We start from the raw sequence: 27,907 nt of genomic DNA, 5'->3' as shown, positions 1-27,907 counted from the left end.
TACCCCCAGTGGCAGTAAAATGTGACCTCAAATGACATTTTGATTGAAGTGAACATCTTTGTCTGATGAATCCAACAGACTTGATCAGTATCCTTCCTGTACATAACATAATTCGCACTTTCCTTCGGGTGCCCCAGTTTGGGATTTACTGAATGGTGCCAAATACACTGTCAAGAATCTCGTTGATCTCCCTCTTCTTCTGCATGCACTCTGCCGTGTTGATTGAAATCTGCTCTAGGTACGCTTTAGAAGGTTAACTGAGAGTTTCACGTTCCACCGGACAATGGTTATTCCTATCATCAGCTAACTGGGTTCGTACGGTTCCGAGTCTTTTGTTCTTAAGCTGAGTAAACAATGCTTTGCATTCCAGCCCATTCTTTAATGTCATCAATAGCATACCTCAAGACCACTTTTCTGGCAGTGTGTTAATGAACGTTTTGTTGAACGCTTTTCATCTATTAAGGACTGAAATATCTGATTTAATCTCAGTGGTGCTTAAAATAAACTCTGTGGCTAAGTTTACTCAAGCCCTTATTTGAAAGCTATTCTTATGGGCAGGCCCAGAGCGAAAGACTCCAGGCTTGTTGGCCCAGTGCTGGCTCAGCCTGGGGTCACGTTGGAGAGTCATTGTCAACTTTCTTGGACTCTTTCTGGCTTCTTGCTCTCTGTACGGTCTGGATAATAGGTGGACTTTCAGTTCTGGTGACTTTTGTAGGCTTTCTGATTAAATAATTGGTCGGATGGGTTCCTTGTATTATTAGCCTCCGGGGTCAGGAGAGATGGAAATCTTAGGAGTCAAATGTCAGCTCCTTTCCTGTCTGCCCTCTTCTCCCATCCAGGTCTCTCCTCCAGATGGTCCAGGACTGCTCAGGCTGCAGGGTGGGAGGTGTGTCAGGGACCTCCTTGGACCCCAGGAAATATCTAGTGAGCTAAGCCGATGGTTTCTGAAAGTTTTTAGCTCTTATAGTTTTCATTTTCTTCTTTCTTCCTTTAGGATTGCCTTGTAGCAGAAATGGAGGATAAAGTTTTGGCTGTAGTAAGTATACCTTCTAAAAGTGACAGTAAAATTCCTTTTCCCAAAACAGTGGGAATCACATGAATTAACGTAAATGGACGGTGGCTAATTATTTCAGGATATGCTTCGAAATATTGGCTTTTGGGATATGAGTCTATTAATTTAGGTGGAAAAGGAAGAATAAAAACTATTTAACAATAAGACCAACTCCTGTGGAAATTCCTGTGCTTAACTTGGGTATATTGGGGTCTCTGCTTTACTCTTTTTTTCCCTGCTCTGAACCCTTCATCAGGGTACAATTATACTTAAATTACTAACTAGCCTGTTAATCAGGGTGAAACTGATGTGCAAATTTCACTTTAGGACCATTTTGTTTTAAAAAAAAATCTTGGCCAAAACCTTATGATAGAGGGGAGATGTACTGTGACTGTTTAAAGAGCATTCTGTAACTATTCATCATCGCTTCCTCCTTTTGACATAAGCCAGCCTGTGCTCTTTTGATAAGGCCTTCCTCCTACTGGTGTTGAGGAATTTAGCAATGAAACTTCTATAAATATATTTTCCATAAATAGGGAGGCTAAACACATTGGAGGAATGTAAAAAGTGTCACTTCTTAGATTCTCCCCCTTGGGAAAAAAAAAATCACTCTTTGGAATCTCCTGATTTCCTTAGTTGTTTAATTTTCAAAGGTTAGATGAATCTGATCGGGAGAAGTAACCACACGTAGCCACTGTGATTTCTACACGGGGACCACTTAATAGGGATCCTCACGTCTCTACAGTTGTACCTGCTCAGTGTTTGGCGTTCAGAGAATGTGAGCCGTCACTAAAACATCATAGACCTACATGTAAAACGCAAAAGTATAAAATGCCGAGAAATAACAGGAGAAAATCTTGGTGACCTCGGGTTTGGCGATGAGTTTTTAGATACAACACGAAAAGCGTGATCCATGAGAGAAAAACGGATGAGGTAGACGGCATTAAAATGAAAAACACTGCTCCGTCAGTGCCCTGAGAATGAAAAGACAAGCCACGGACTGGGAGAAACTGTTTTCTGAAACACATATCAGATAAAGGACGTGTAGCCAAAATACACAGAGAATTCTTAAAACTCAATAAGAAAACAAACAACCTAATTAAAAAGTGGACAAAAGGTCCGAACAGACACCTCATGGAAAATGATATGCAGCTGGCAGATAAGTATATGAAAAGATGTTCCACATCATGTTTCATTAAGGAATTGCAAATTAAAGTAACAAGGTACCACTCTACACCTATTAGGATAACTATAATCCAACACGTGACGGCGCCAAATGTGGGGCAGCAGGAACTCTGTTCGTTGCTGATAGGAATGCAAAGTGGTACAGCCGCACTGGAAGACCCTGTGGCAGCTTTTTACAAAACTACACATACTCTTACCCTACGATCCAGCAGTTGTACACCTAGGCATTTACCCAAAGGAAAGAAGCTTATATCACAAGAACCTTCACAGAATGTCATAGCAGCTTTCATCCTAACTGCCAAAACTTAGAAGTAGCCAAGATGGCCTGTAGGTGACTGGTAAACAAACTGGTACATCCAGACAATGGAATGTTATTCAGCAATAAAAAGAAATGAGCTATCAAGCCTTGAAAAGATACGGAGGAATCTTAAATGCATATGACGAAGCGAAAGAAGCCGATCTGAAAAGGCTACATACTGTATGATTCCAACTATATAGGATTCTGGAAAAGACAAAACTATAGAGACAGTGAGAAGATGGGTGATTGCCAGGGGTTCATAGTAGGGGAGTGGGGACAGACAAGTAGGTGGGGCAGAGGGAACTTTTACGGTAGTGAAGCTCTTCTCTATGATACTGTGATGGTGAGTATATGACATTATGCATTTGTGAAAACGCGTAGAACTGTACAGCACAGAGGGTGAACCCTGATGTAAACTACAGACCTTGGTTAACAATAATGTAACACTATTGGTTGATCAATTGTAACGCATGTACCACACTAATGCAAGATGTTAATAAAATCTTGTTATTATTAACTGTTATAATAATATAACTGTGTTGGGAACTGTGTTGGGGTAGGGAAGGAAGTATATAGAACTCTAATTTCTGCTCAGTTTTTCTCTAAAAACTGTTTAAAATATAAAATCTATTTTTAAAAAAATGGTGCAGGGCTTCCCTGGTGGCGCAGTGGTTGTGAGTCCGCCTGCCGATGCAGGGGACGTGGGTTCGTGCCCCGGTCCGGGAAGATCCCACATGCCGCGGAGCGGCTGGGCCCGTGAGCCATGGCCACTGAGCCTGCGCGTCCGGAGCCTGTGCTCCACAACGGGAGAGGCCACAACAGTGAGAGGCCCGCGTACCGCAAAAAAAAAAAAAAAAAAAAAAAAAAGGTGCAGGCAAAAGTATATATTTTTTTACCTTGTCTGTATTTGGTATGCAGAGAATGTGAGCAATCCTAAAAAACCACACAGATGGCTGGGGAATACAGGATTCTTTAACTGCTGAAAGGGGGTTTCTGCCCAGCCTGTGCGCTTCAGTGGTTGTAAACGAGTTAATATAAAAGGTGCACTTTTTAAGCAAAGCTGAAATAGTGGCACTATTCCCACACATTGCAAACGTGGAACCCAAGTGCCATGTGTTCACTGAGCAGTATTATCACAACCAGAGCTAAAGATGATAGGTGAAGTGCATTAAAAAAAAATTCAGCCGGAGATAAACTTGGTTAATGATTGAACCTTCCCTGTTTGCCTCTCCAACTCTAGGTCAAGGTTTTAAATGGCATCTGTGATAAAACAATCCGATCTACCACGGATCCTGTTATGAGCCAGTGTGCATGTCTGGAAGAAGTTCACTTACCAAACATTAAACCTGGGGAAGGCTTGGTAAGAATTCTGACAACACTTGTTTATTTTCAAATAACATCATCATTTATTAAAGTTGGTGTGTATGTGTGTGTGTTTTTTTAAATTCCTTATTGCTTTCACTAGAATTCTGAAGAGTAGAATTCAGTTAGACTGTCTTCCATTATGTAGTTAGGAATTTGCCATCTTGAACTGTTGATAAGTTTTATGTCTTCAAAGTATAAAAATAAATACTGTTTTAAAACTATATACTCATATCTCGAAGGAATTGTCTTAACAGTTTTATTTTTAGGTCTTAGCAATTTAAGGAGATAGAAAACATTTCCACAAAGGAAAGGTGGTCTCTGGGTATGAAACAACATCTGCTTTGAAGTCTCTGTTACCACTTAGGCTGAGAAGAGACTGGCTGAAAGAAATGATTCTTAAGAAGAAGTTCAGAGATGCTTTAGAAGTAATGTATGAGCTCTGTAATAACAGGCCCTGAGAATACATACAGGTAGATTCCTAGATCAGCACCTAGGTACCTACATCTCCAAATACCTAGCATGCAGCCGGTATGGTTAATCTGCTGAAATTTAAGTGAGGAAACTGCGAGGCCCATTGATGAGCTTAGAGGCTTTGAGTCAGAGAGTGTGGTTCAAATCCCAGCAGTCAAGTGACTTTACCTCTTTATGTGTCAGTTTCCTCATCTGTCAAAAGTGAATAATAATAATGATAATAACCCTCACAGGGTTGTTGAATGTATTAAATTAGATGATGCGTGCTGAGTGCAGATGCTGGACGAATAGTATGTGTGCAGTCATTGGTGGCTGCAGCTACTGTGACTGGTATTGATGAGGGGGGGAGGGGAAGGGGGACGGGGCGTGCCTAGTGTGTAGGTAGCTGTGGGAAGATATCAGGGCAGTCTCTGCTCTCAGATCGGAAAACAAAAATCAACCAAATGTTGACAAGCCCACATTCTTGGTAAGGAGAAATGTACATACCGAGACTGCTTGGCTTCAAAGCAAATGATGGCTTATAATGGAGTACACACAGAAGACTTCCTGGGGATGGGTTTATTCACATATTGAAGCGGAGAACTGCCTGGCGTTGGCAGAAATGGAGTTGCCGTTTCAGAAGGTAAAGTTATACATGCAAAGCTCTGGGAAGAGGAGTACTGTGTGGAGGGGGAAGCCAGTTACTCTGCCGATGAAAGTGATGGGAAAGGAGAGGACAGGCAGAACCGTGCAGGTGTTAGTATCGGATGAGGTGCTCGTTGCAGAGTGCGGTATGTTGCTGAGCAGGGCAAGTTCACGGTCAAAATGACTTCTGAGGAGAATCTATGTTATTATCAATACAGTATTGGTACCAGGGTGAGCAACTACTCTTTGCTCTGTTTACTTTTGCTCTTTCCCCATCTTATCAAAGTTTAATAAACCTTCTCTTTTATACATGCTGTGTCAAACTACAGAGATGTTTCCTCCACGCTAGGCATTCACCTCTGAGTTTGACTGTCGGGCCTTTGAGGAAGAAGAGTATTAATCTATACGCCCCCCTTAAAATGCAGGAGTGCCTGTTTCTAATTTATTTCCTATGTTGTGTTACTTAACAGTCTTTGCTCATACATCCTGGTCTGGTTGTTAGTGGCTTGAATAAGTTACCGTGCAGGGACTGCTGAGACCAAATTAACTGAATATATTGTCTCACTACACAGAGAAGTGGTCGGGAGAGGACCGGCCTTGTTTGAACTGCCTCATTCATTCAACAGGTCTGAGAACATTCTTTCTGAGTCCCCAGAGTTAGACCAAAATTCTGTGAGCCTGGTACACAAATTATAATATCAAAGAGATCTTGTTTCTGATTTCTTTCCCCAGTGTTTCGCCTTGGTTAGTTCCCCTTCCTGCTCTGTAGATCTTGCTTTACAGTGTTTCAGGAGACTGAAAAATGAGTGGTGTTCTGAAGGGACTGCCTTTAATGTTTTATAAGTTTACGTCTCACTTGCGGCTCTATTTCTAATGAGTTAATATGTCTGACTCACTCTAGGGCATGTACATCAAATCAACCTATGATGGATTGCACGTGATTACTGGAACCACAGAAAATGTAAGTGCTTATCCATTAAATGTAAAACCATTGTATGTTCCAGCAGATTTGACAGAGTCCCTATACTTTTCATTTAAACGTGTGTGTGCTGTTCGGTTGTCTTATCTGTAGTGGGAGCAACCGTGCCTATTTTGTTTATGTCTGTGGCTAGCATGCAGCTTATCCAGCTGTCGTCAATGTATTATTTAAGTTGTCCTTTATTGCTTTCGTTCACACACCTTGCCCAGTTTTTACCTCCACCCTTGCGTTTATTATTATTATTTTTGCACCCTGAAAATGTTAACCCATAAATACAAAAAACAATGATCTCTTTGTTGTTGAGAATCCCTCTTATAAGAGCTGGAATTGGTGACCATATGTGTAAACTATGGTTTTTTAAAAATGGAATTTATATATGTCACCAGAGTGACTATTTTGGGATTTTTGCATGACAAAGATTCTTTTTATAGAGCTGTATTTCATAATATTTGCATGATATTGAAATTTAGTTTTTCTCCCCCCTAATCCTTTGAATAGAAAAAGCAGGGCTGCTTCTACTGAAAGGGACTTTGTACCCTGTTATCTTCCTTTTGAAAATTCTGCTACATGAAAGGTTTTTCTTTAGCCCCTCAAACATTTTGAATTTGTGAAAAGTAGAGCTAATTGAATACTTTCTTTATGCAACCTACAGTATGGCTAGCTTTTGAACGACACTGATATGAAGCTAGAAATGTCTGAAAAGCTTCCCTGCATCTGTGGAAAAGAAGCATGTGTCTATGGAATTAGTTACTATTTAATCAATTAAGACAAGAGGAAGTAGTTCAAGAAACAAGAGACTTAGCAACTACTTTTCTAATCTGGTGGAAATATGTATCGGAGTTTGAGCTTCAGCTGCTAGGTCTGTTGATAAAATAAAATAGCATGATCTTTGATGAGAGTTTGTGACACACACTTGATTTTTGTAATAAGAAAACAGTGGCATCGCTTAAGGCAGTCAATGAGTTATAAATTAATTGTGCAGTTCTGGGAGATGAATGAATAGAAGATGGTAGTGTCTTTAAGCATTCTTTGTTGAGCTCTACTGAGAATACACAGAGACCACTGGGAATTTTTATACTGCATCACCTAATAGGCAATAATGGCACAGAACGTTCTCCTTATGGGCTGGGGATGGTGCAAAAGAAAAAAAAAATCACAACAAATGATCCTCCCTTATCCTTATCAGAGACTTTATATATTTTAGCTGAACCACTCAGTACATTTTGTACCACTCAGTACATTTTGCGGGGGCGGGGGCTGGATAGATTCAAAAGAATGGTGAATGTCGTTTCAGTTTTTAAGAGAGTTAAAGTTTTGTGTCTAGCAATTTGGTGATTGCATTAACAACCAGACCTGTGCAGTCCCAGACTCAATCGGGTCTTTGAATCAATTTCAATCTCGGAAGAACATGTAGAACACTATAATAGTATTAGCAGAAGGCGCACAGATTTCTTCCTTTCACTGTCTACCGCTCTCCCTCACCTCCCCCCTCTGCCCCCCGCCGCCACTTTTAAGGATGCGATAACTAAACAAAACTGCCTTTGAATCAAATGAAATGTCAAGTGATACATTCTGTAGAATCCCTACCAGATCATATAGGACTGGGTGAGAGATTCAGGGTTCACCTGGATGTGGTCGATCCTACCGCTTCCGTACAGGATGGTAAACAAGTCGTCCTAGAGAGAGGTGGTTTCCATCTTGTTACAGATCAAAAAAGGGAAAACTTGTCTTTTTCCATCCAGTAATCCACTTTAAAATGTCCCTCATTCTTTCAGTCAATCACCTTGTGTTCATTGTGTGTCTGGAATATGCCAGATACTTTCTAATTCTTGTCGATGAAAGTGGGAAGTTAGGTAAGAGTCCACTTCTCGAGGGCTTGGGCTGGATAGGTTACACTTAATGCTGGACATTTTACACTTAAATGACAGTAGAAAAATGCCAGCTCCAGGACAGCTTTCTGGCTATCACTTAAGGTCGCTCTGACTTAAGCGATCCTAAGTCAGAATGTTTTAATGCAAGTCTAGTGTTGGGGGGTGGTCGTGGACAGAATTCCCAAACTGCATTCCCTCTATCTTGGACTCCAGGCTGAAGCAATGCCAGCAGGTCATCTCAGGCCTCCTGTCCACTTTTTCTGGGTTTTTTTGGAGGTTACCTGAGCAGCCAGGATCATTCCAAGGTGAGACTAACAAGATCTAGTGATTCTCTATCTTCTTTTTTGATGTTGTTCAAGACCTTGGCAGACGTCTTGATAGGACCTCATCCGTACTCCTATCCCCCACCCCGAAAATGAGTTGGGAAGTAGGTGAGCCTCTGAAGAATGGATGCACTCTTCTCCAGGTCATCACTTTTCTGCAGCAAACCAGAACAAGCATCATTTTTCAGTAGTCCGGCACATGGTGAAGATAGGCAAGAGCTACTGCCCCAGGGAGAATTTTGGTTATCAGGCTCTCTCTTTACCAGTGTTCTGCCAAGCACAACTCTTAATCACTTGGTAGGATATTTGAGAAATGAATGGGAGAGGATCCTTAGGAAGGGAAGTCAGTTCAGGACACCGGGGCTTATTTTTTAGATTGCATATCTATAAACAGGGACTTCCTGGCCTCAGGGCCATCTTTTAGAAAGTGAAGCTACCTTAGAAGAATCTCCAGCCCAGGAAGATTAACTGGTATCCGACTTACTAAAGTTGATCTGTAACCATGGGTTAGGCATCTGACACCAGGGGCAAAAAGGAGCTTTGATACATTCGTTTGTTTAAGAAGTGCTTCAGTAGAAAGAGATTTGAGACAAGCCATCTCCCTGTGGTACCCACGATGCTAGTCTCTCAGGTGAGGCACTGCTGGTTGTTATGGTAGCAGGTTAAATGCTTTCAAAAATAACTGTTATAGTTACCTATGCCTTACGTTGGCCCTAGGTAAATCAAAGAGACTGTTTCTACAGTTTAACACTACTTGCTCATTTCCTTTCTTTTTTTTCCCTCTCTCTTTTTTTTTTTTTTTTAACTTGCTCATTTCTTTGTTGAGCCTATCACAACAGCTGAGTGAGAAAATTCAGCAAGGGTGTCTTGAGTTTAGTTGCTGTCCCCATCAGTGTGTTCAAAGATGCTATTTTTAAAGGATGGTTGTAAATTGAAGATGCAGTCAGCTATGTAAGTCACAAAATAAAACACTCTGACTTAGATAACATTTGATTATAATTTGAAATTAAAGTTTGATCCTTTCTTTCTCTTTTGATCATAGGAAATATCTTTTTTTTACATAGTTCTGTTTTATTTTATTCCATGCATTTGTTGTTTTTGCAATTAAATAATAATAAACTTATACTTCTAGGAAGGATTAGACATTACTCTTATTCTAAAATATTTTTCAAATTTCACGTACAACTAAATGCCAGAATGTTTACGTCTGAAAAATATATTAGTGAGACAAAAAAATTTGAGATGAAATTATGGCACAGATTCCTTTTAAGATGAAATAATCACTTCAACATATAATTTGTCAGGGGAAAAGTTTTAAGGTACTATTTTAATTTTAAAAACCACATAATAAGCATAAAATTACATTCTGCATCTTTCACTTACTATGTGTCCATAACACTGGACACATAGTAAGTTATTTAACACTGAATCTCAGTGTTCTGAAAACTCCATAAAATAAACCTAATGATATCTTAGGCTTAGGTAAAGGTTGTTGGCAGAATTTTTTCTAACCATTTTTTAAAATCATCTGAAATACCTTAAACATAAAGAGTTTAGTTTGATTCAGTGAACCAGAAACTATGGGAAAATATTTGACAGACAGGTTACATCTATTTATCTGTCTGTACACACATATGTGGATGTATCTATATTTGTATCAATATTTGCAAATTTGTAGCAAACTATTATTTGAGAGAAACAAAGCCTGGACTTTGTTTTGATACTGTGACAACACATGCACTTAGAATTCCACCTGAAAATGCAAAAATTTAAATTCTCTCTAAAGAAATATTTTCTATTGTCACTATCTTTCTATGTTAATAGCATTATGATAACATGCAAAACAAGTTTAAGTAAAAGTAATATTTCGTTTTAATAATTGCTTAAAGGGAAACGGTAGGACAGAGGTACATGATGATCTTTACACATTAAGCAGTTGGTCCACGTTAGGCAGTTGGTTGGCTTTTACAAGATTAATTTTGATAGGGATGTAGGTAAGTCTCATTTTAGATGAACCAATGGCTTTGATCAGCCCCTTATGTGGACAGTGCGTCCCACTCTTCACGATAGGTTAGATGAACCTTGGCTGTTCCAACTGACAGATTATCTGTTATAACAAACTGCTAATAGAAGAGAGAACACCAGTACCCAATGCCAAGTTCTACAGGCTGTGTACTTTGAGGGAACTCAAGTACACTGTGTAACGTTTCCTGAGAAGATTATATTTCCATTGCTCGTTTTCTGTAGAAAAAAGAAGGGAGAAGAAATAGAAGCAGAAAGAAGTAGGTTTAAAAAATATGACAGGTCTCTCTCTGTTTTTTTCTAACAGTCTCCTGCAGACAGATCTCAGAAGATTCACGCCGGTGATGAAGTGATTCAGGTCAATCAGCAAACTGTGGTGAGTTTGTTCATTGAGACTTCCGACTTCATATTCCCCTCTAGAACTTTTAAACCGTTTTGCATGCATTTAAAAATTTTTCAATTTATATCCAATTTTCCATAATTTTAAGCAGTGCTAGGATGAACAGATTTGTGTCTGCCTATTTGCTCATAGCTGATTTCCTTGAGATAAATTCATAGGGGTTTGAGTTTTCGTTATTCATGAGCAAGTGCGCTCTCCTCATTTTCTTTCCTTGAAGGTGGGATGGCAGCTAAAAAATCTGGTGAGAAAGTTGAGAGAGAATCCTACAGGAGTTGTGTTACTGCTTAAGAAGCGGCCCACGAGTTCCTTCAACTTCACTCCCGCCCCCTTGAAAAACCTACGATGGAAGCCGCCTCTGGTCCAGGTACTGGTCACGGGTTGAAATCTTTCCTCTGACATCAGCGCAAGAACAATGTCCAATATCCAATTTGTCTCCAAAAAGAAAGACTACACTTTGATTGGTTTCAGGAGCTTGTGCATGGATAATTATCCTATAATCTTACTTATATGAAAATAGCCATGCTGGATTTGCATTGAACAGTATGGCAGCCACTAGCCACCAGTGTCTATTTCAACAATTAAAATGAAAGCTTCAGTTCCTCGGTCTCAGCGGCCACATTTCAGTGCTTGGTAGCCACTTGGTGGCGAGTGGCTGCCAGCACTACAGAAAGTTCCTTCTGGTCCTTTTCCTCTCTCGTTGCAAACACGTGCTCACATAAAGGAATCCCGTTTGACCGCTGATCTTAGAGAGACCGCGTGGGGTTGAGCCCTCAGCATGGTTTAAAAAGGCAGGGAGGGGTGTGGACTGTGAGAACCAGCCACCCAGCGGGGCGCTGCATCGCTCCGTTGTTTAGATTTGGCAGTCTTGGGTGATAATAAAAAGCACACTGGTCTTTAGTGAGTTTTATTATTTAAATTCTCTACACACAGTGCACTCCTACTGCCTACGCCTGGCTGGACCATGCACCCTGAGCAACCTCTTCCTTACGTCATCGGTTCTTAGTGTTTAATTCCTAAATCATGAATGAAAAGCAATCACGTTTCAGTGCCCTTTCATAAGACTGAGATTTGCCATTTATATGTAACTTTCTGTGATCTTATTGTACATCTTCAAATGGAAGGAACAGCAGTGGTCTCAAGCCATCAATTTGGACACTTCGTGATGCATACAGCACTGGAAGTATGCCTATGTGTGCACCTTAGGGGTGTGGAGGCACATAAAAGTAAAGACCAGGATGTGGAGGGTGGAGCCAGGAAGGGGCACATAATTAAGTTCACTTTTTAAATAATAACGGAACGTATCAGTCGCACCCCAGCTGCTTCTGTTTGCATCGCTCAGTATAAGGGGCACCATCTTTCAATAGTTTTGGGATTCTCAGGGTGTGTTAAGTAACATCGAAGAGGTCTTCACTGATGGTTGATGGAGTGCTTGCCACACAGCAACTCTGTCAGCTCCTTGGTGCAGGGGCGTAAATGTTAGGTTCTGAAGAAGGGGCGGTGGGTATGGACAGGTAGGTGAAGGAGCCTCCTCCTGAGGAGGTGGGAGCCCTTTGGAGCCTGGAAAACTAGGTGGGATTTGGGAGGCAGATGGGAGGCTGTTTGGTGGAGGAGAGGAACGCTGTTCTTCAGACACACGCCCACCAACCGAGGATGTGCTGCCATCAGGGAAGGGCGGTGCCCAGACAAGGTTTCCTAGAAGCAGAGTGTGTGACAGACATTCTTGTGAAAGCGATTTAGTGCCTGTGCTTTAGGTAAAACTTGTCCGGGAGGGAGGGAGGCAGAATAAGGAGGCTAAGCCAGCAGATGCTGTCTCAGGTAAAGTCTAGTCTTGGCCTGTTACCCAGGTGTAACCACACAGCACGGGCACTGGTAGCTGTACTCAGGGGTGGCAGCTGTCCGCTGAGGGCAGTTTTCCAGAGAAGGGGGCAGCCGTGAGCTTTTAGCAACAGACACTCACAGCAGCCGGGTTCACTGACTGACCAAGGGCTCTGGGTAGACACCACAGCGCTCCTGTAAGAATAAGTAGACCAGACTCTTTGGGGCAGAGGGTGGGAGATAAAGCTAGACCAGTGGACTGAGCTGGATGGGTGGGTATAGAGTCCCAGGCTAAGGAGTGTGGACTTCATCTCACAGGTAATTTTTGTCAACAGGTTGACAGTTGATTTTTACACTAATATTTGCATCAGTTTGCTAGGGCCACTGTAACAAAGTACCAACGACCGGGTGACCGAAACAAAAGTTTATTCCTTCCAAAGTCTGGAGGCTAGAAGTCTCAGATCAAGGTTAGCTTCTTCTAAGGTCTCCCTCCTTGGCTTGCAGATGACCGTCTTCTCCCTGTCTTCACGTTGTCTTTCCTCTGTGTGTCTGTGTCCTCTCCTCTTCTTATAGGGACACCAGTCATACTGGATTAAGGCCCACCCATAAGACCTCGTATTATTTTTTTAATTTTTATTTATTTAATTTTTTTGGGGGGGATGCGTGCTATGTGGCATGTGGGATCTTAGTTGCCTGACCCAGGGATCAAACCTGCGCCCCCTGCAGTGAAAGTGCAGAGTCTTAACCACTGGACCACCAGGGAATTCCCACATGACCTCATTTTATTTATTTATTTGTATTTATTTATTTATTTATTTATTTATTTTGCGGTTCGCGGGCCTCTCACTGTTGTGGCCTCTCCCATTGTGGAGCACAGGCTCCGGACGCGCAGGCTCAGCGGCCATGGCTCACGGGCCTAGCCGCTCCGCGGCATGTGGGATCTTCCCGGACCGGGGCACGAACCCATGTCCCCTGCATCGGCAGGCGGACTCTCAACCACTGCGCCACCAGGGAAGCCCCCTCATTTTAAATTAAACATGTCTTTAAAAATCCTATCTCCAAAGTACAGTCACATTCTGAGCTACTGGGGGTTTGGGGGACACAATTTAGTCCATGATACTACCTAAACACAAGAAACACCAGTTGGGAGCTGTTACACGTGTAGGTGATGGGTAATGTTGTTCCGGGCGAGGCTAGGACGGGGCAATTCTAGGGAAAGACTAATGCAAGAGGCCATTTGGAAGAAGCATCAAGAGGACTCACAAAGCACCACAGCGTAGTGGACAGGAAGGGGCCCCGGAGCTGAACTCCTTGAGTTCAAATCCCACCTCTGCCACATCTTAGCTGGGGGACCTCAGCTAAGTATTTCTGAATCTCACTCCTAATTACTCACGTTGACAGCAGAGGTTTTGGGGTAGGGGTGAGGAAGGTAGGCAAGGCAAGGAAGAAGCAGATGTGAAATGTGGCAGTGAACCTGGGTGGCAATACCAGTGACAAAAATTAGAATGTCAGGAAAGAGCCATCTGGGAGGCAGAGATGACAGGTCTTCTGGGCATCACTGAGCTTGAAGTGACAGGAAAATTCAGGTGGATGTGTTCAGAAGGGAAGTGAAAATGATATCTAAGTATAGGCTAGAGTTAGTTCCTTGACCTATGGAAATGCACTTAAGAAGGGGCATGCTTCCTTTTTCTTTGGTTTTCTCTACCTTCCTGCCCGGTTCCACGAACTGTGCAATTTGTGGGAAGAGGTGAAGGTGAGGCATGAGACACCTAGCTTTGCTTCTGACCCAGGGAGGGAAAACCGTCAAAATGCAGAGCCCGTTTTACAGCTTAGCTATTAGGCATCTGGTGATGTGTCCAGGATATTTTCAGAACATGAACTCTGGTAGACCAGTACTGCGTACAGTTTCTTAGCCCCCGCCCTGGCTGTTGCCCTGTGTGTCATTCTTCAGGGGTCTGTATGCCTGGGTGCCCACCTCTGCTGGGAGGGAGCATCTTTAGTTCTTGTCCACATCATTCATGTTGTCACTGAAAAGCTGTTCATCGCTCTGTTTTTAGGCCACAATCATGGTAAACAAGGGTTATTTATTTAGAAGTAACCATCAGTGTTGGAGTTTTCGGAAAATGCCTGTTCTATGGAAATGCTCCAATTTTCTTCTGTTTCTATTTGTTGAGGGCCTGGGTCCTGGCCCCATGTTTTCAGACATTGCCCAAGATTGTCAGAATGAGATGTGGATCAATTATATAGTTCGGAGAGTTGACAGACTGTGGTGTACGCTCTGGGAGACTGTTTCTCTGGGCCTCGGCATCTCTCCCCCAAATGGGGCTGTCTTTCTGTGAGCACTGGCTACTCCCGTCCTCCCAACCCTTTGACTCCCATTCCCACTCTCACTTCCAGGAGATAGGGGGTCTTCCATTCATCACCACCTGGGCTAGATAGGGCGTAGGTGTCCTTTTATTACGCCCCGGGGTCTAGCACTGTCCTCACTTGCTGCCTCCCACTGGCCTTCACCCAACATCTTCATGCCCTGACTCATTTTCTTGCTGTTCCTTTACCATCTAGAAAAGGCCAGTCATTGCTGTGATTGTAGAAGAGATAGGATTGAAGGTCTCACACAAGATTTTAAAATATTTTTTAAAAGCTGTGTGGATTTTAAATTTGAAAAATTAACTTGTGTGTGTGTGTATAATACTAAATTAGACAGCATGAGGTTGGGTACTTACTGTGCGACGAGCCCTGTGCTAAGCCCGTTACATGTATTACGTTACCTAATTCTCACAGCTACCCTGTGTTGCTACTATCTTTGTCCCTGTTTATTCCCATTCTGTAGAAGAGGCACAGAGAAGTTGAGTGATTTGCCTGGAAGATACACACCTAATCAGAGGTATAACCAAGATTGCACCCAGGCAGTCCGAATTCCGAGCCCATACTCCTAGTGAGTGGTAGCATTGTTAGTAATTAGTGTGAACTAACTCATTCTGTCCTCACTGCAGCCCTACGTGAGAGGCACTGTCAGTATGGCTGTTTTTCAGAGGAGAAAACTAAGACTTGGGAGTTTAAGTGATTTGCTCAGAGCTGGAATTCTAACCTGCCTGACACCTGGCTCCTGGGCCTCTGCCTTTCTTGCACTATGCACCTAGGCTTTCAGAGCTCTTGGTAAATGTTTTATATAATATATACAATGGAATACCACTCAGCCATAAAAAAGAATGAAATAATGCCATTTGTAACAACATGGAAGTACCTAGAGATTATCATACTAAGTGAAGTAAGTCAGAGACAAATACCATATGGTACCACTCGTTCGTGGAATCTAAAAAATGATACAAATGAACTTATTTACAAAACAGAAATAATCTCACAGACAGAAAACAAACTTATGGTTACCAAAGTGGGGAGGGAGGGAGGGATAAATTAGGAGTTTGGGATTAACAGATACACACTACTATATATAAAATAAAAAGGTCCTATTGTATAGCACAGGGAACTATATTCAATACCTTATAATAACCTTTAATAGAAAAGCATCTGAAAAAGAATATGTGTATATATGTATATATACACACACACACACAACTGTATCACTTTGCTGTACACCTGAAACTAACACAACATTGTAAATCAACCATACTTTAAAAAAAACAAAACAAAAAAACTCTCGGTACATTTTGAGTGTCTCAAAGCAGAATACACGTTGAATGTTTCCAGTAGCTGCAGACACACAAATGACCTGGGCCCCTGTTTACCCAGGGGCTGGTGTTGGTTTTGGGGAGAATGATCTCCGAGGTAACGTTCATGCTTTTACACTTACTCCCTTTCAGACCTCGCCTCCGCCCACAACCACTCAGTCCCCGGACAGCACAATGGATGCCTCACTGAAGAAGGAGAAGCCAGCCATCCTGGATCTTTATATCCCTCCTCCACCGACCGTTCCCTACTCCCCCCGGTATGTCGGTGCCCATTTCTGTGGTGTGCACGTCTCCTTGCGTGGAGGTGCTAGTGGTGGTGTGAAGACCACAAGTATCTCGAGAGGAGACGCTGCTGACACTCCAGTGTGTTGGGGATGAGTCTTGAATCCACCGTCAAAAAGTATCGCCCTGGGCATGGGCGTTGGGGAATGGGTGAAGGGGGTCGAAAAGGACAGACTTCCAGTTACAGGCGAAGTCCTGGGGGTGTAATGTACAGCGTGGTGACTGTTGTTAACAATGTCGTGTATCTTTCAAAGTTGCGGAGGGAGTAGATCTTAAAAGTGCTCATCACAGGAAAGCAAGAATTGGTAACCACATGCGATGATTGTTTTGCCGTACATACGTAAACCATTACGTTGTACCTCTGAAATGAATACAGTGTTATATGTCGATTATACCTCAATGAAACCAGGGGTGGGGGAAGTGTGATCCTTTAGGGGGAAGTGTAGGAACAGATCTAGTTTTATGGGCCTTGAAGCCAGCCAGTATGATGGGAAGGGGGCTGATTAAAGCATGTGCTCTCGGGGACTGCATTGTTTTAATTCTTCACTGGGCATCGAAGTTTCATTAACTACACGGTACATTTATCTCTGGGGCAGAAGATAATAAATATTTCTGTGAGATTGATTAAAGTTACAGTTTTATTTTGCTGAGAGGGATGTGTTCTCCGTAGGACTTAAAAAATGTGAAAATAGGTGTGGATGGGCTGTATTTGCATGGCCATGTGTGTTTATGTGTGTGTGTCTATTAGAAATTCTTCAGGATCGTTACTTTCTTAATGGCTATCGTAAATGTTTATGGTAAAATGAGGACGGTTATGCTAGATGTTATATAGGGGATGACTAAGGTATGAAAATATAGGCTTATGTATATCATCTTACATGTTTACATATGCTGGTAAAAGTAGAGAATCTGGCTCATTTATGAAACATACATTTACTGAGAGTTGGGCCTGATTTACCATCTTATGCAAAACAGATGTAGTTCTTGCCCCCAGAGAACTGCCAATATCTTAGTCAACTGTTCAAGAATAAATTGAGAAATACTTAATCATGCTGTACTATTTCATAAGACACAGTTTGGACTGAACTTACAGTGATTTTTCACTTCAGGGTGGACTTTTTCATTTGTTTGTTTTTGTTTGAAGCTGTGCTTTTCGCTTCTGCTGTGTTTCTCTCCTGGGCACAAAGAAAAATTAATGTCATTTTCCTCTTCCTTGAGTCTCGGTTTGCCCAGAAGTTATTATACATGTAGAGCAGTGGCTGCAGTGATCAGGGGCTTTCTGGTTGGTAGACCAGGCTCTTCCCTGTATTCACAGACCAGAGTCCTGTGGTCACGAGATCTGAATTGTGTTTAAAATTACAAGGAGTTGTTGCTTTTGCACATAAAGAGCAGAGGGTTTCACTGATAGAACAAACCAGTGTGTGGACTGTTCTATCAGAAACTGTAGGCTGTAGGGAGGATGGCCCCGACCCCCCAATCCTGAATATTCTTGTCTGGGTCTCAGTGAGGGGTCACAGGAGCTGTGGTAAGAAGAAGGGTACGTACGTAGTAAAAGTGAAAGGGATCTGGTGCTTTGATTCTACTGGGGGAAACACATGGGCACACGCACACCATTAATGAAGGATATTTTATTTTATTTTTTAAAAATTTGTTATTTACTTATTTAGTTTTGGCTGTGTCGGGTTTTAGTGGATCTGTGGCACGCGGGATCTTCGTTGAAGCATGCGGGATCTTTCGTTGCAACGCGGGCTTCTCTCTAGTTGTGGCGTGCGGGTGTTCTCTCACTAGTTGTGGCGCACAGGCTCCAGAGCATGTGGGCTCTGTAGTTTGCAGCACGCAGCCTCTCTAGTCGAGGCGCGCGAGCTCAGTAGTTGCGGCGCGAGGGCTTAGTTGCCCCACGGCATGTGAGATCTTAGTTCCCTGACCAGGGGTCGAACCCGCATCCCCTGCATCGGAAGGTGGGTTCTTTACCGCTGGACCACCAGGGAAGTCACTGAAGCATATATTATTAGGAATGAAATGTGCAAATGGTCACAGAGAACAAGTGGTGAGTCATGAAAGCTTTGTGAATGGGGAAGTTATATGCCGGGTTTAAAAGTATAGAAGGAGATAGATTCGTGGTGGGGAAAGGGTATGCAGGCAGCAGGCTCACTGGGAACACCAATAGGCAAGGCTGTTCCTTAGACTGTTTTTGAACTCAGTGGATTCTGGGTTTATCGAGTAGTTTTGCAATGAGCCCCTAATGGAATTTACTCAGTGCCAAAAATTTAACCAGCTGGTAATCTGGACTCAACTAAAATTAATTTTAAGTTTTATTATAAGCTGACATTTAGAAAGAACGAAGTTGCAAGCAGCGGTCCAATTTTTGCTGGTTTCTGTACTTTGTTTAGAAAATAGACACTTTACATTGGCCGCTCTAAAGGCCCCTTTGTAATCTTTGACATCATTTCCAAACCTGACAACTGGCATTGCACATCAAGTGTCTTCTTTGCTGGATCTTGGCAAAGAGACTACTCCTGGCATGAGAAAAAAGGTTCAATAGATCATACCTTCACTTGTGGTGTCTGTAGTAAGGAGGAGATTCAACTCTAGGACAGATGTACAGGAAAACCAGAGCTAGCTCTTCAAGATATATGTGTATCCCTTAAACAACTATGAAAAAAAATCTCATTTTCTCTTATTTAGTAGGATCATGGTATTTACTCTTATTTAATAGGATCTCTGTGTATTTGAGAAGCAAATGTGATTGAAAAAGTGTTGCTTTTTCCTCCACAGGGAGAGGAGGATTTGTTTTCTTCCGTGCGCTAGAAGCAGAATGTATCCTATAATTCTTCAGTGTGAGAGGATCTTCGTAAACAACGTAATTATTGCCCTCTATCTTGCAGGGAAGAGAATGGGAGTTCCGTTTACGGATTCAGTAAATGTAAACAGCCACAGCCTGGCCCTAAGGGTTCTGAGTCCCCCAATTCCTTCCTGGACCAGGAAAGCCGGAGACGGAGATTTACCATCGCTGATTCCGATCAGTTGCCAGGGTATTCCGTGGAAACCAATATTCTGCCCACAAAAATGAGAGAGAAAACACCATCCTATGGTACGTTGCTGAGTGTTTGTTTTGTTTCTCTTCCCCTCCCCCTTCCTTATTTGGAACTGTTGGATGAATTCGGCAGACTTGAAGGGTAATCCAAGGAAAACATAAACCTCAATGAAATTCTAAGTATGAGACCTTTGTTCATCTTTCTAAAGCTAAGGCTTGTTGAGTCATTACACTGCCTGGCATGCAAGCCCAGCGGGGTGAGATCATGTTACAGTTCCAACTTCCAGTGCCTGCATTTTAACTTGGAGCCGCTTTGCTCCGTGGACCCACAGACGCAAGTTCAGCATGCCTCTGTCCTAATGGTTTGCTGTGGAAATACAGTGCTTTAAAATACTTTTCTTATTTTTAAACTGTGTTATTTTGCTTATGCTGAAGTGAGTGTGATGTCAGGGTGGGGGAGGGTCTAGTTCTAAATAAAGGGAAGGATTCTCTAAAGTCCAAAAACGCTGTCGGCTTTTCCTTTTCCTTCCCCTCCCTCTGAAGGCAAGCCCCGGCCTTTGTCCATGCCTGCGGATGCGAGCTGGATGGGGATTGTGGACCCTTTTGCTAGACCTCGAAGTCATGGGAGGAAAAGTAAGTTTAATTTAAGCAAACTGAAAAACACCAAACCTGGAGTCCAAAACCCAGACCCTCGTTTCAGCCCTTTTGTGCTCTAATGACCATAAAATCATCTTCTCATCTGCAAAATCAGGGGTTGCTGAAGGCCTCTAAGGTCCTATCTGTGTGTAGAATGGCAGAAATACATATTCCTAGGTAGTGATTGTAAATCTCCTAAACAGTATTGTGTGCTTTAAAAAGGCTGTAGACACTGATGGTCCAGTTTCTAAACACATAGAAATACACTATTCGTTAAACAATCTCATCGTCAATTTTATGACTACTATTATTGGAACCTGTTTGATTTTTGACCAACAGACATGGGTGTTTTTCTCCCCAATCCTTCTTGTGTTAGTCCAATTTTATGACTATTATTATTGGAATTTGTTTGATTTTTGACCAACAGACATGGGTGTTTTTCTCCCCCAATCCTTCTTGAGCTAGAGAGTAACTACTATTGGAAAAGAAACTTGTGTTTAATTTACCCTGTAATCAAAGTTACAGGTGATAGCACTGGTCTTTTGAGGAAAATGTTTATAGTCTTATTTTTGGCCAGATTACATTCGATTGTCAGGACATCGTAACATTGCTTTTGTGGCACTGAAACAAAGAGCTGGTGAAAAGTTAGAGAACAGTAGGCCTTAGATTGTAAAAGGAAGAAGAGAAAAGTTCTGGAGGCCTAACTTCCAAAGTGATCAACCCCTGACTTCTCCCTGCGACTTGGTAAAGTTTGTCACCTAAGTACCCAAATCACCTGGATTACACTAAATTGGAAAAGGGAGAAGTTGCCTTCTAAGGTCCAAGATACCCTTAGTTGACAAGAAAATCTGTGGAGCAGACAGCAGGGGGCAGGGCAGTTCTTTGTTTAGATTGAGAAATGTCCACATCTTCTTTGCCATTCTTTTTAGCATTTGAAGTCCCCGATTTAGACTTTTATTTCGTTTAAGGTTGAGATATGGGGTGTAGGGGTGGGGAGTGTGAGGTCAGGAAAATGGAAAGATACTTGACCTCCATCCCACCTTCTACATTTTTTCTGGTGTTATCATTTTAGAAAGAAAGGTACCTGCATAAAGGGCAATTAAAAAAAATAACAGCTTTTTTGAGAGACAACTCGCATACCATAAAGCTCACCCTGTTAAAATGTACGATTCAGTGGTTTTTAGTATATTCATAGAGTTGTGCTAATTCCAGAATATTCTATCACTTCAACAAAAAATGCCTGTAAGCAGTCATTCCTCATTCCCTCCTCCTTCAGCTCCTGGCAACCAAAAATCTACTTTCTTTTCTTTTTTTTTTTAACTTTCATAGTCATCTTTTTTTTCTTTTTTAAATAAATGTATTTATTTTTGGCTGTGTTGGGTCTTCGTTGCAGTGCGCAGGCTTCTCATTTTGGTGGCTTCTCTTGTCGCGGAGCGCGGGCTCTAGGCACGTGGGCTTCAGGAGTTGTGGCACGTGGGTTCAGTCGTTGTGGCGCACAGGCTTAGTTGCTTTGCGGCATGTGGGATGTGGGATCTTCCTGGACCAGGGCTCAAACCCACGTCCCCTGCATTGACAGGCGGATTCTTAACTACTGAGCCACCAGGGAAGCCCTGAAAATCTACTTTCTGTCTCTGGATTTACTTTTTCAAGGCATTTCATATAAATAGACTCCTACAAAATGTGGCTTTTTGACAGTGGGCACTTTTTAACGTAACTTTTCCCCTTTGATTACAGAAACAAAACAAATTGTTGGAAAACCTCTAGAAGGTACGAGAAAACTAATCTGTAATCTGCTTCCCCAACCTAGAAATAATCACTCTGAATGTTTTGTGTATCTTCTAGTTGTTCCTATATTTACGTATTATACGCTTAGAAAAATGTGCAAAATGGAATAGATAGATATTCAGTAATACTATGAAAGGGGAACGTTAACAGGTGTATTTTTGGTAATAGCTGCATTAGTAATCCATCTTATGGCAATAGCACCTCTTCATTCAGTCTGCTGTGGTTGAGCATTTAGGTTATCTGTGTTTTCCCCCCCAATTGTTAATATTGCTTCAATAAGCATCTTGTACGTAGTTCTTCATCCGTTTTTAAAAGTGGAATTTCTGAGTCAAAAGAATGCTACATGTTGCCAGGGTGCCCTGCATTTTATGTTTCTATTCAGTTTCTTACCCCCCTGCCCCCATCCCAGGGGGTCTACTGGCTTTTAGGGTGGGGTCATTCTTCCTTCTCCAGAAATGTCCCAAGCCTTGCAGAGCATTAAAATCTTTGAACCCCATCCATTAAAGGTGAAGAGTGCCTGCCCTGCATTCAGAGTGATACCCAAAGGCATCTCACCTCCTGAATGCTCCTTAGGGATGCTCGGAATAAGAACCACCGTTCCAGGGGCACGTGCTCTGGGCTGCAGGCATTGAGCAGGGACAGATGCGGAAGGACTGATAGAATTATAAGATTTTCTCTTTGGTTTTTTGATTTCAAGTGAAATCATGAAAATTCTACACTGATTAAGAAGTGCGGGGAAAAAAAAAAAGGGCTTCCCTGGTGGCACAGTGGTTGAGAGTCCGCCTGCCGACGCAGGGGACACGGGTTCGTGCCCTGGTCTGGGAACGGGAGAGGCCACAGCAGTGAGAGGCCCGCGTACCGCAAAAAAAAAAAAAAAAAAGAAGTGCGGGCCCTCTGATTCTGCTCTGCCCCTGTGTTACCTCTCAGGTGGAAAAGCAGCCTGAAGTGTGCACCTACCTCTTCCGTTTCTGCTTTCTCAGCACCCAGTGGTGTGAGCCTGGCCGCCTGGGGGGCCTGGTAGCCCATCCCTGGGAGGAGGGCAGGGTGTGCTGCCACCTTCAGAGGCAGCGCCATGCAGAGGACGGGTATTTTAACGGACTACTTGTGGGCTTTGTCTGAAAACAGGTGAGGACGGCCTTTGCCGGTATTTCAGTAATGAGCGGATCTCTCCGATCATCGAAGAAAGGTCATCCCCCCCATACCGTTTCTCAAGGCCCACGGCCGAGAGGCAGCTGGTCCGAGGTGCAGACTACATCCGAGGCAGCAGGTGCTACATCAGCTCAGATCTCCACAGCAGCGCCATGATTCCATTCTCGGAGGAAGGGACCAAAAAGAAAGCCAGCTCCTCGGCAGCCAAGTCCTCTTCTCCAGAACCGTCCCTGCTGGTCAGCTGGTTTACTCGCCTGAAACTGTTGACTCACTGAGCCCTGCGTTCCCGGGACCCTCCCCGTCTCCTGCTACCAAGTGCCTTGCGTCCTCAATCAGCAACTTGTTTTGATTTTCATCCACAGTATTATGCAGCGACCTTATGCGATTTCGTGGGTTTTCTTTTTTCTTCTTCTTTTTTTTTTTTTAAGTTGTATACTGCACTTGGAATTTTGAAATCATTGGATGGGAACAAATCCAGAGAATCTTAGATGCTGGCTTATGGAGGCCAAAGGAGGGAAATGGGGAGAGTCCGCTTTTTCTTTTTGCTTCCTTGAGAGTCAGAACACGGAGACACACTCCTTAAACCACAGCCTTGGCCAGGAATGTTATCGTCGTTATGAGTATCTGGGCCATTGTTCTTTTTAGGGGGGTGGGACTACAGTTGGTGGCCAGTGTCACACAGATGTGTTGGTTTTTGGTCCAACCTCTTCACCTGAAAAAGCCAGTGGAGAAAACAGTTTTGTTTTGATCTTTCAAGCTCCATGCCACATGTGTAAGTGTAGCAGCTTTGACTTTGAAATAACACGTGGGAAGCATCTGATGCTCTTTCAGAGCAGAGGTTTGAGTGTAGGCCAGTTACACTTAGTTAATGCCCTTTTCATAACAGTCTCAGTGTAAGTCAGTTAATACAGAAGCACGTGAAAAGGTTTAGATAGGACTTACTACACACAAAGACGTTTATGGTTATTTGTGAAGGGTGTTGTATATTATTGTCTTTAAGGGAAAAGAAGCTATAAGATTTGCTGACAGCCAAAGTATCATTGAGAAAAATGAAACAACCATACTTAGGTTTATGAGAGAGACATCAGTTTGCATTTTGACCTGTTCAATGACTATCTTCTAGAAAAGAATGGACAGTTCTTCAAAACTGTACACATTTTGCTAATTAGAAATCTCTTGGAAAATCTCACGGTCACTCATTTTCAACTAGCATCAGGTATTTTGGAAAAGTGTGTCTGGATGTTAACTCTTGTTTAAACTGAATGTATGATATTTTGCTAGAATGGAAAAGTACTATCTTGTTAATTTAAGTGTTTTAAATATAGTTGTATATTTTTCTTACTCTTAGTCACATGTAATTGATATATTTCTGTTTTGTGTCCTACATGAAGCTAACGAAAAAAGTGTTCAAAATGTTTTCAGGTTTACCAGTGACCACCTTGGCTGTTGCCACTGTGGGCACTATTGTTAAAAAAACAAAATAAACCCTCCCAACCATTTTAGGATTTTATGGATTAGAAATGGGGGCGTTGAGGGACCGTGTGTAAAGTAAAATTACATTTGGAGAATTTTCTGAGCTATATCTCTGGGCAAAGCTGGTATCTCCTATTCAAAAATATCTTCCCCTCACCCCTTAAAATGTCTACTTTGCTGAACTGCCTGAAATCGGAGATTGCTTGGAGTTAACATCTTCCTTTTAAAATGCCTCTGGTGGGACTTCCCAGGCGGTCCGGTGGTTAAGACTCCATGCTTCCAACGTAGGGGGTGCAGGTTCAATCTTTGGTCGGGGAACAAAGATCCCACGTGCTGCGCGTTGCGGGCAAAATATTAAAAAAAAAAAAGCCTCTGGTGGGGTTAAGGGAGCTGGCAACCGCTCGCATATTAGTGTGAATGAATTCAGTCAGGCTGTTTTCCTGTCAACCAACCCCCAAGGGAATTGCAGTGAAGATATAGTTGTTTCATGGGGAATGAAAAGGGGTTTGGCCAGTGGAGGAGAGAAGAGGCTTGGAATGCGTGATTCATTGGGTGCTTGACAATACAGTATAAGGGCAGAGCAGGGGCGGGGAAGTCTGGTAACAGGGCACTGATGACTAGAAGGGACTATGGAAAGCGGGGGAGAGCCAGCCCTCACCCTTTGACTGTTAGCGTGGCCCAGAAAATGGGGTGGCAACTCTTCCTCTCACTCGTCCTCTCACATCACTCTCAGATCCCCTGAGTAATGAGTTTAGTGGTTTTGGAGGTCTTAGCTGGAGGTCAGCCCCTTTTCTGTGGAGTAAATGTCCTTTGTGATCAAATGACCATCCTCAGATGAATTTTCAGTGCCCAACTCAAGTACAGTAACTGTGCCCAATCAGTGTTTCTCAGACTGTTCCCTGAAGTCCTAAGGGGAGGCCACAGAAGTTTCTGGGTTCTCTACCTTCAGTCAGCCTCCACCACTTCATTTTTATTTTTATTTGGGATTTTCTCCTGAAATGTGTTTGAGAAATAGATTGCTGCTTAAAGAAGTTTCTATGTATCTTTGCTGTTGACATATATAATTAATAGTTTAATACTAATTTCTTAGAAATTAATGGAAACTGCTGGCCTCAGTATTAATCCAGGTTTAATGGTAGACATGTGTGAACATATGAAGATGTAGAATGACACTTTTTGACATGATCCTTTAAAACAGTGATTTTTGATTACTACCAGACCCAACTCAACACTAACCCTTTTGTATAGTAAATATTTTATAATATCACTACAGTCATCAAATGAAATTCATGGATGATAAAACCTTCTTACATACATAAGAGCATCATCCCTATTTGCTGTTCCAAAATGAAATAGGTACTATAACTGACCTCTATACATCCCCATCAATATAATGTCCTAACTGAATATAAACAAATATACACATATAAATATTTTGTAATGAAATCATTATTTTAATATGTAAATGCTCTAGCATGATTACATTACAAGATGTATGAAATCATGTAACAAAGCACACACTTGTATCTGTACATGAAATCACCAGGCCTGTGGCAGCTACACAGGCCTGCTGTGCTGGCAACTCAACATCAGAAATGGGATTGATGTCAGCAATGCAATTTTCTAAAATGGGGCCAATTCTTTTTTTTTTAATTGAACGAACAATTCTTTAAATTCTATAGCGCTTTACAATTTTTAAAAGTTTCACACACGTGATTTCATATAATCCCATAATAATCCTTTTTTTCCCCTACCCCTATCCTGCCCCTTCTCCTTTCCTCTCCCCACTGATAACTACTAGTTTCTTCTCTATATCTGTGAGTCTGCTTCTTTTTTGCTTTATTCACTGGTTGTATTTTTTTAGATTCAACATATACATGATATCATACAGTATTCTCTGTCTGACTTATTTCACTTAGCATAAAGCCCTCCAGGTCCATCCATGTGGCCACAAATAACAAAATATCATTCTTTTTTATGGCTGAATAGTATTCCATGTATATATATATATATGTATGTATTGCACATCTTTGTCCATTCATCTGTTGATGGACGCCTAGGTTGCTTCTATACCTTGACATTGTAAATAATGCTGCTATGAACATTGGGGTGCTTGTATCTTTTTGAATTAGTGTTTATGGTTTTTTTGGATGTATACACAGGAGTGGAATTGCTGGGCCATATGGTAGCTCTAATTCTTAGTTTTTTGAGAAACCTCCATAGTGTTTTCCACAGTGGCTGCACCAATCTATATTCCCACCAACATTGTACGAGAGTTCCCTTTTCTTAACATGTGGCCAATTCTTGATAAGGTTCTAGACAAAACAGAATTCTGTAACAGTTACATCCATATAGTGTTTACTGGGTGCCTGGCATGGTTCTAAATACTTACCTGACAACTTGATGAGGCGGGTGCCACTGTGATCCCCATTTTACATCTGAGGGCACAGGGCTGGTAGGGCAGAGCTGGGATTAAAGTCAAAGCAGTCTAGCGCTGGCAACCTTGTTCATCATCACTTTGCTGTACACTTTCCCTCAGTTTATAGAATAATTGCATTCCTGAAAAATCCAATGCATATTAAAACTGGGCTAGAGGTTCCCTGTATGTTTATATATAAAACAAAATTAGATTCTAATTTTCAGCTAAACTCAGATAATTCTAGACTGGCTTTCCATCTACATAAATATTTCATCGGGCAGTTGATAGTTGTGCTGATGGGGGACGGTTTCTTGCTGGGAGGGGTCTAACCTGTAGAACTTGTGTAGCATCCGTGTTCCATCTGTTGAATGTAGATAGTGGCTGTCCTATCATTAGCACCTCAAAAGCCCTTACAGTTCCAAAACCACATCTAAGGGGCAGTACCATCCCTTTGAGAACAAGTGATTTAAAAGAAATGCTGTTTCATCTTTGAGTAGAGTTCCAGTCTTCACGTTATATATTTGTCAATTTTCTATCTTTACTTCTGTCTCCTCAGTTCTCTCCCCACCACACCGGAAGTTTTAGAATCTGTTTTGTGAGGGTTGTTTTTGTTTTTCCACCTGAAAGTCAAGCAGTTATTTGTTGCCTCCTCTGGCCCGAAGACCATCAGTATTCCCAAGTTTCAGTTTATTAGCCCTCAGGAAACTCTAAGAGGTATTTACTCGTAACTTTTCATCCGCCAAAGAGCTGGTGTAAGTAAATGTCTGACACAAGTATGTTGCTTTTTTGCCACCAGAGGCATAAATGGGATGGCCGTGCAGGCCTAATTTGGATGTTTCCACCTATTGAATCTGTGGTTAGTCCTTACAGAGAAGTGGGTCACATTTTGCTCCCACTCTTTTCTTTTTTTTTTTAACTTTTTGTCCTTTATGTACCAATTTTTTTTTTAACATCTTTCTTGGAGTATAATTGCTTTACAATGGTGTGTTAGTTTCTGCTGTATAACATAGTGAATCAGCTATACATATACATATAT

At 42.1% G+C, this 27,907-nt stretch overlaps 1 protein-coding gene across 1 annotated transcript in view; it reads left to right on the top strand.

The window, feature by feature from the left end:
- Positions 1-24,464, top strand: part of CNKSR3 (CNKSR family member 3) — a 100,374-nt gene extending 75,910 nt beyond the window's left edge. Inside the window, exons 5-13 of the mRNA XM_082669117.1 lie at positions 995-1,036; positions 3,775-3,894; positions 5,896-5,955; positions 10,497-10,565; positions 10,807-10,953; positions 16,226-16,350; positions 19,261-19,466; positions 19,953-20,042; positions 22,956-24,464. Coding sequence (XP_082525243.1) covers positions 995-1,036; positions 3,775-3,894; positions 5,896-5,955; positions 10,497-10,565; positions 10,807-10,953; positions 16,226-16,350; positions 19,261-19,466; positions 19,953-20,042; positions 22,956-23,254 — 1,158 coding nt within the window. The 3' untranslated portion in view covers positions 23,255-24,464. The remainder of the gene's footprint in view (positions 1-994; positions 1,037-3,774; positions 3,895-5,895; positions 5,956-10,496; positions 10,566-10,806; positions 10,954-16,225; positions 16,351-19,260; positions 19,467-19,952; positions 20,043-22,955) is intronic.
- The last annotated feature ends 3,443 nt before the right edge of the window (positions 24,465-27,907 follow it).

This window comes from Grampus griseus, assembly GCF_964374135.1.
Source record: "Grampus griseus genome assembly, chromosome: 13".
In the NCBI taxonomy this organism is placed as follows: Eukaryota; Metazoa; Chordata; class Mammalia; order Artiodactyla; family Delphinidae; genus Grampus; species Grampus griseus.
This window is presented reverse-complemented; position numbering and strand designations above follow the sequence as displayed.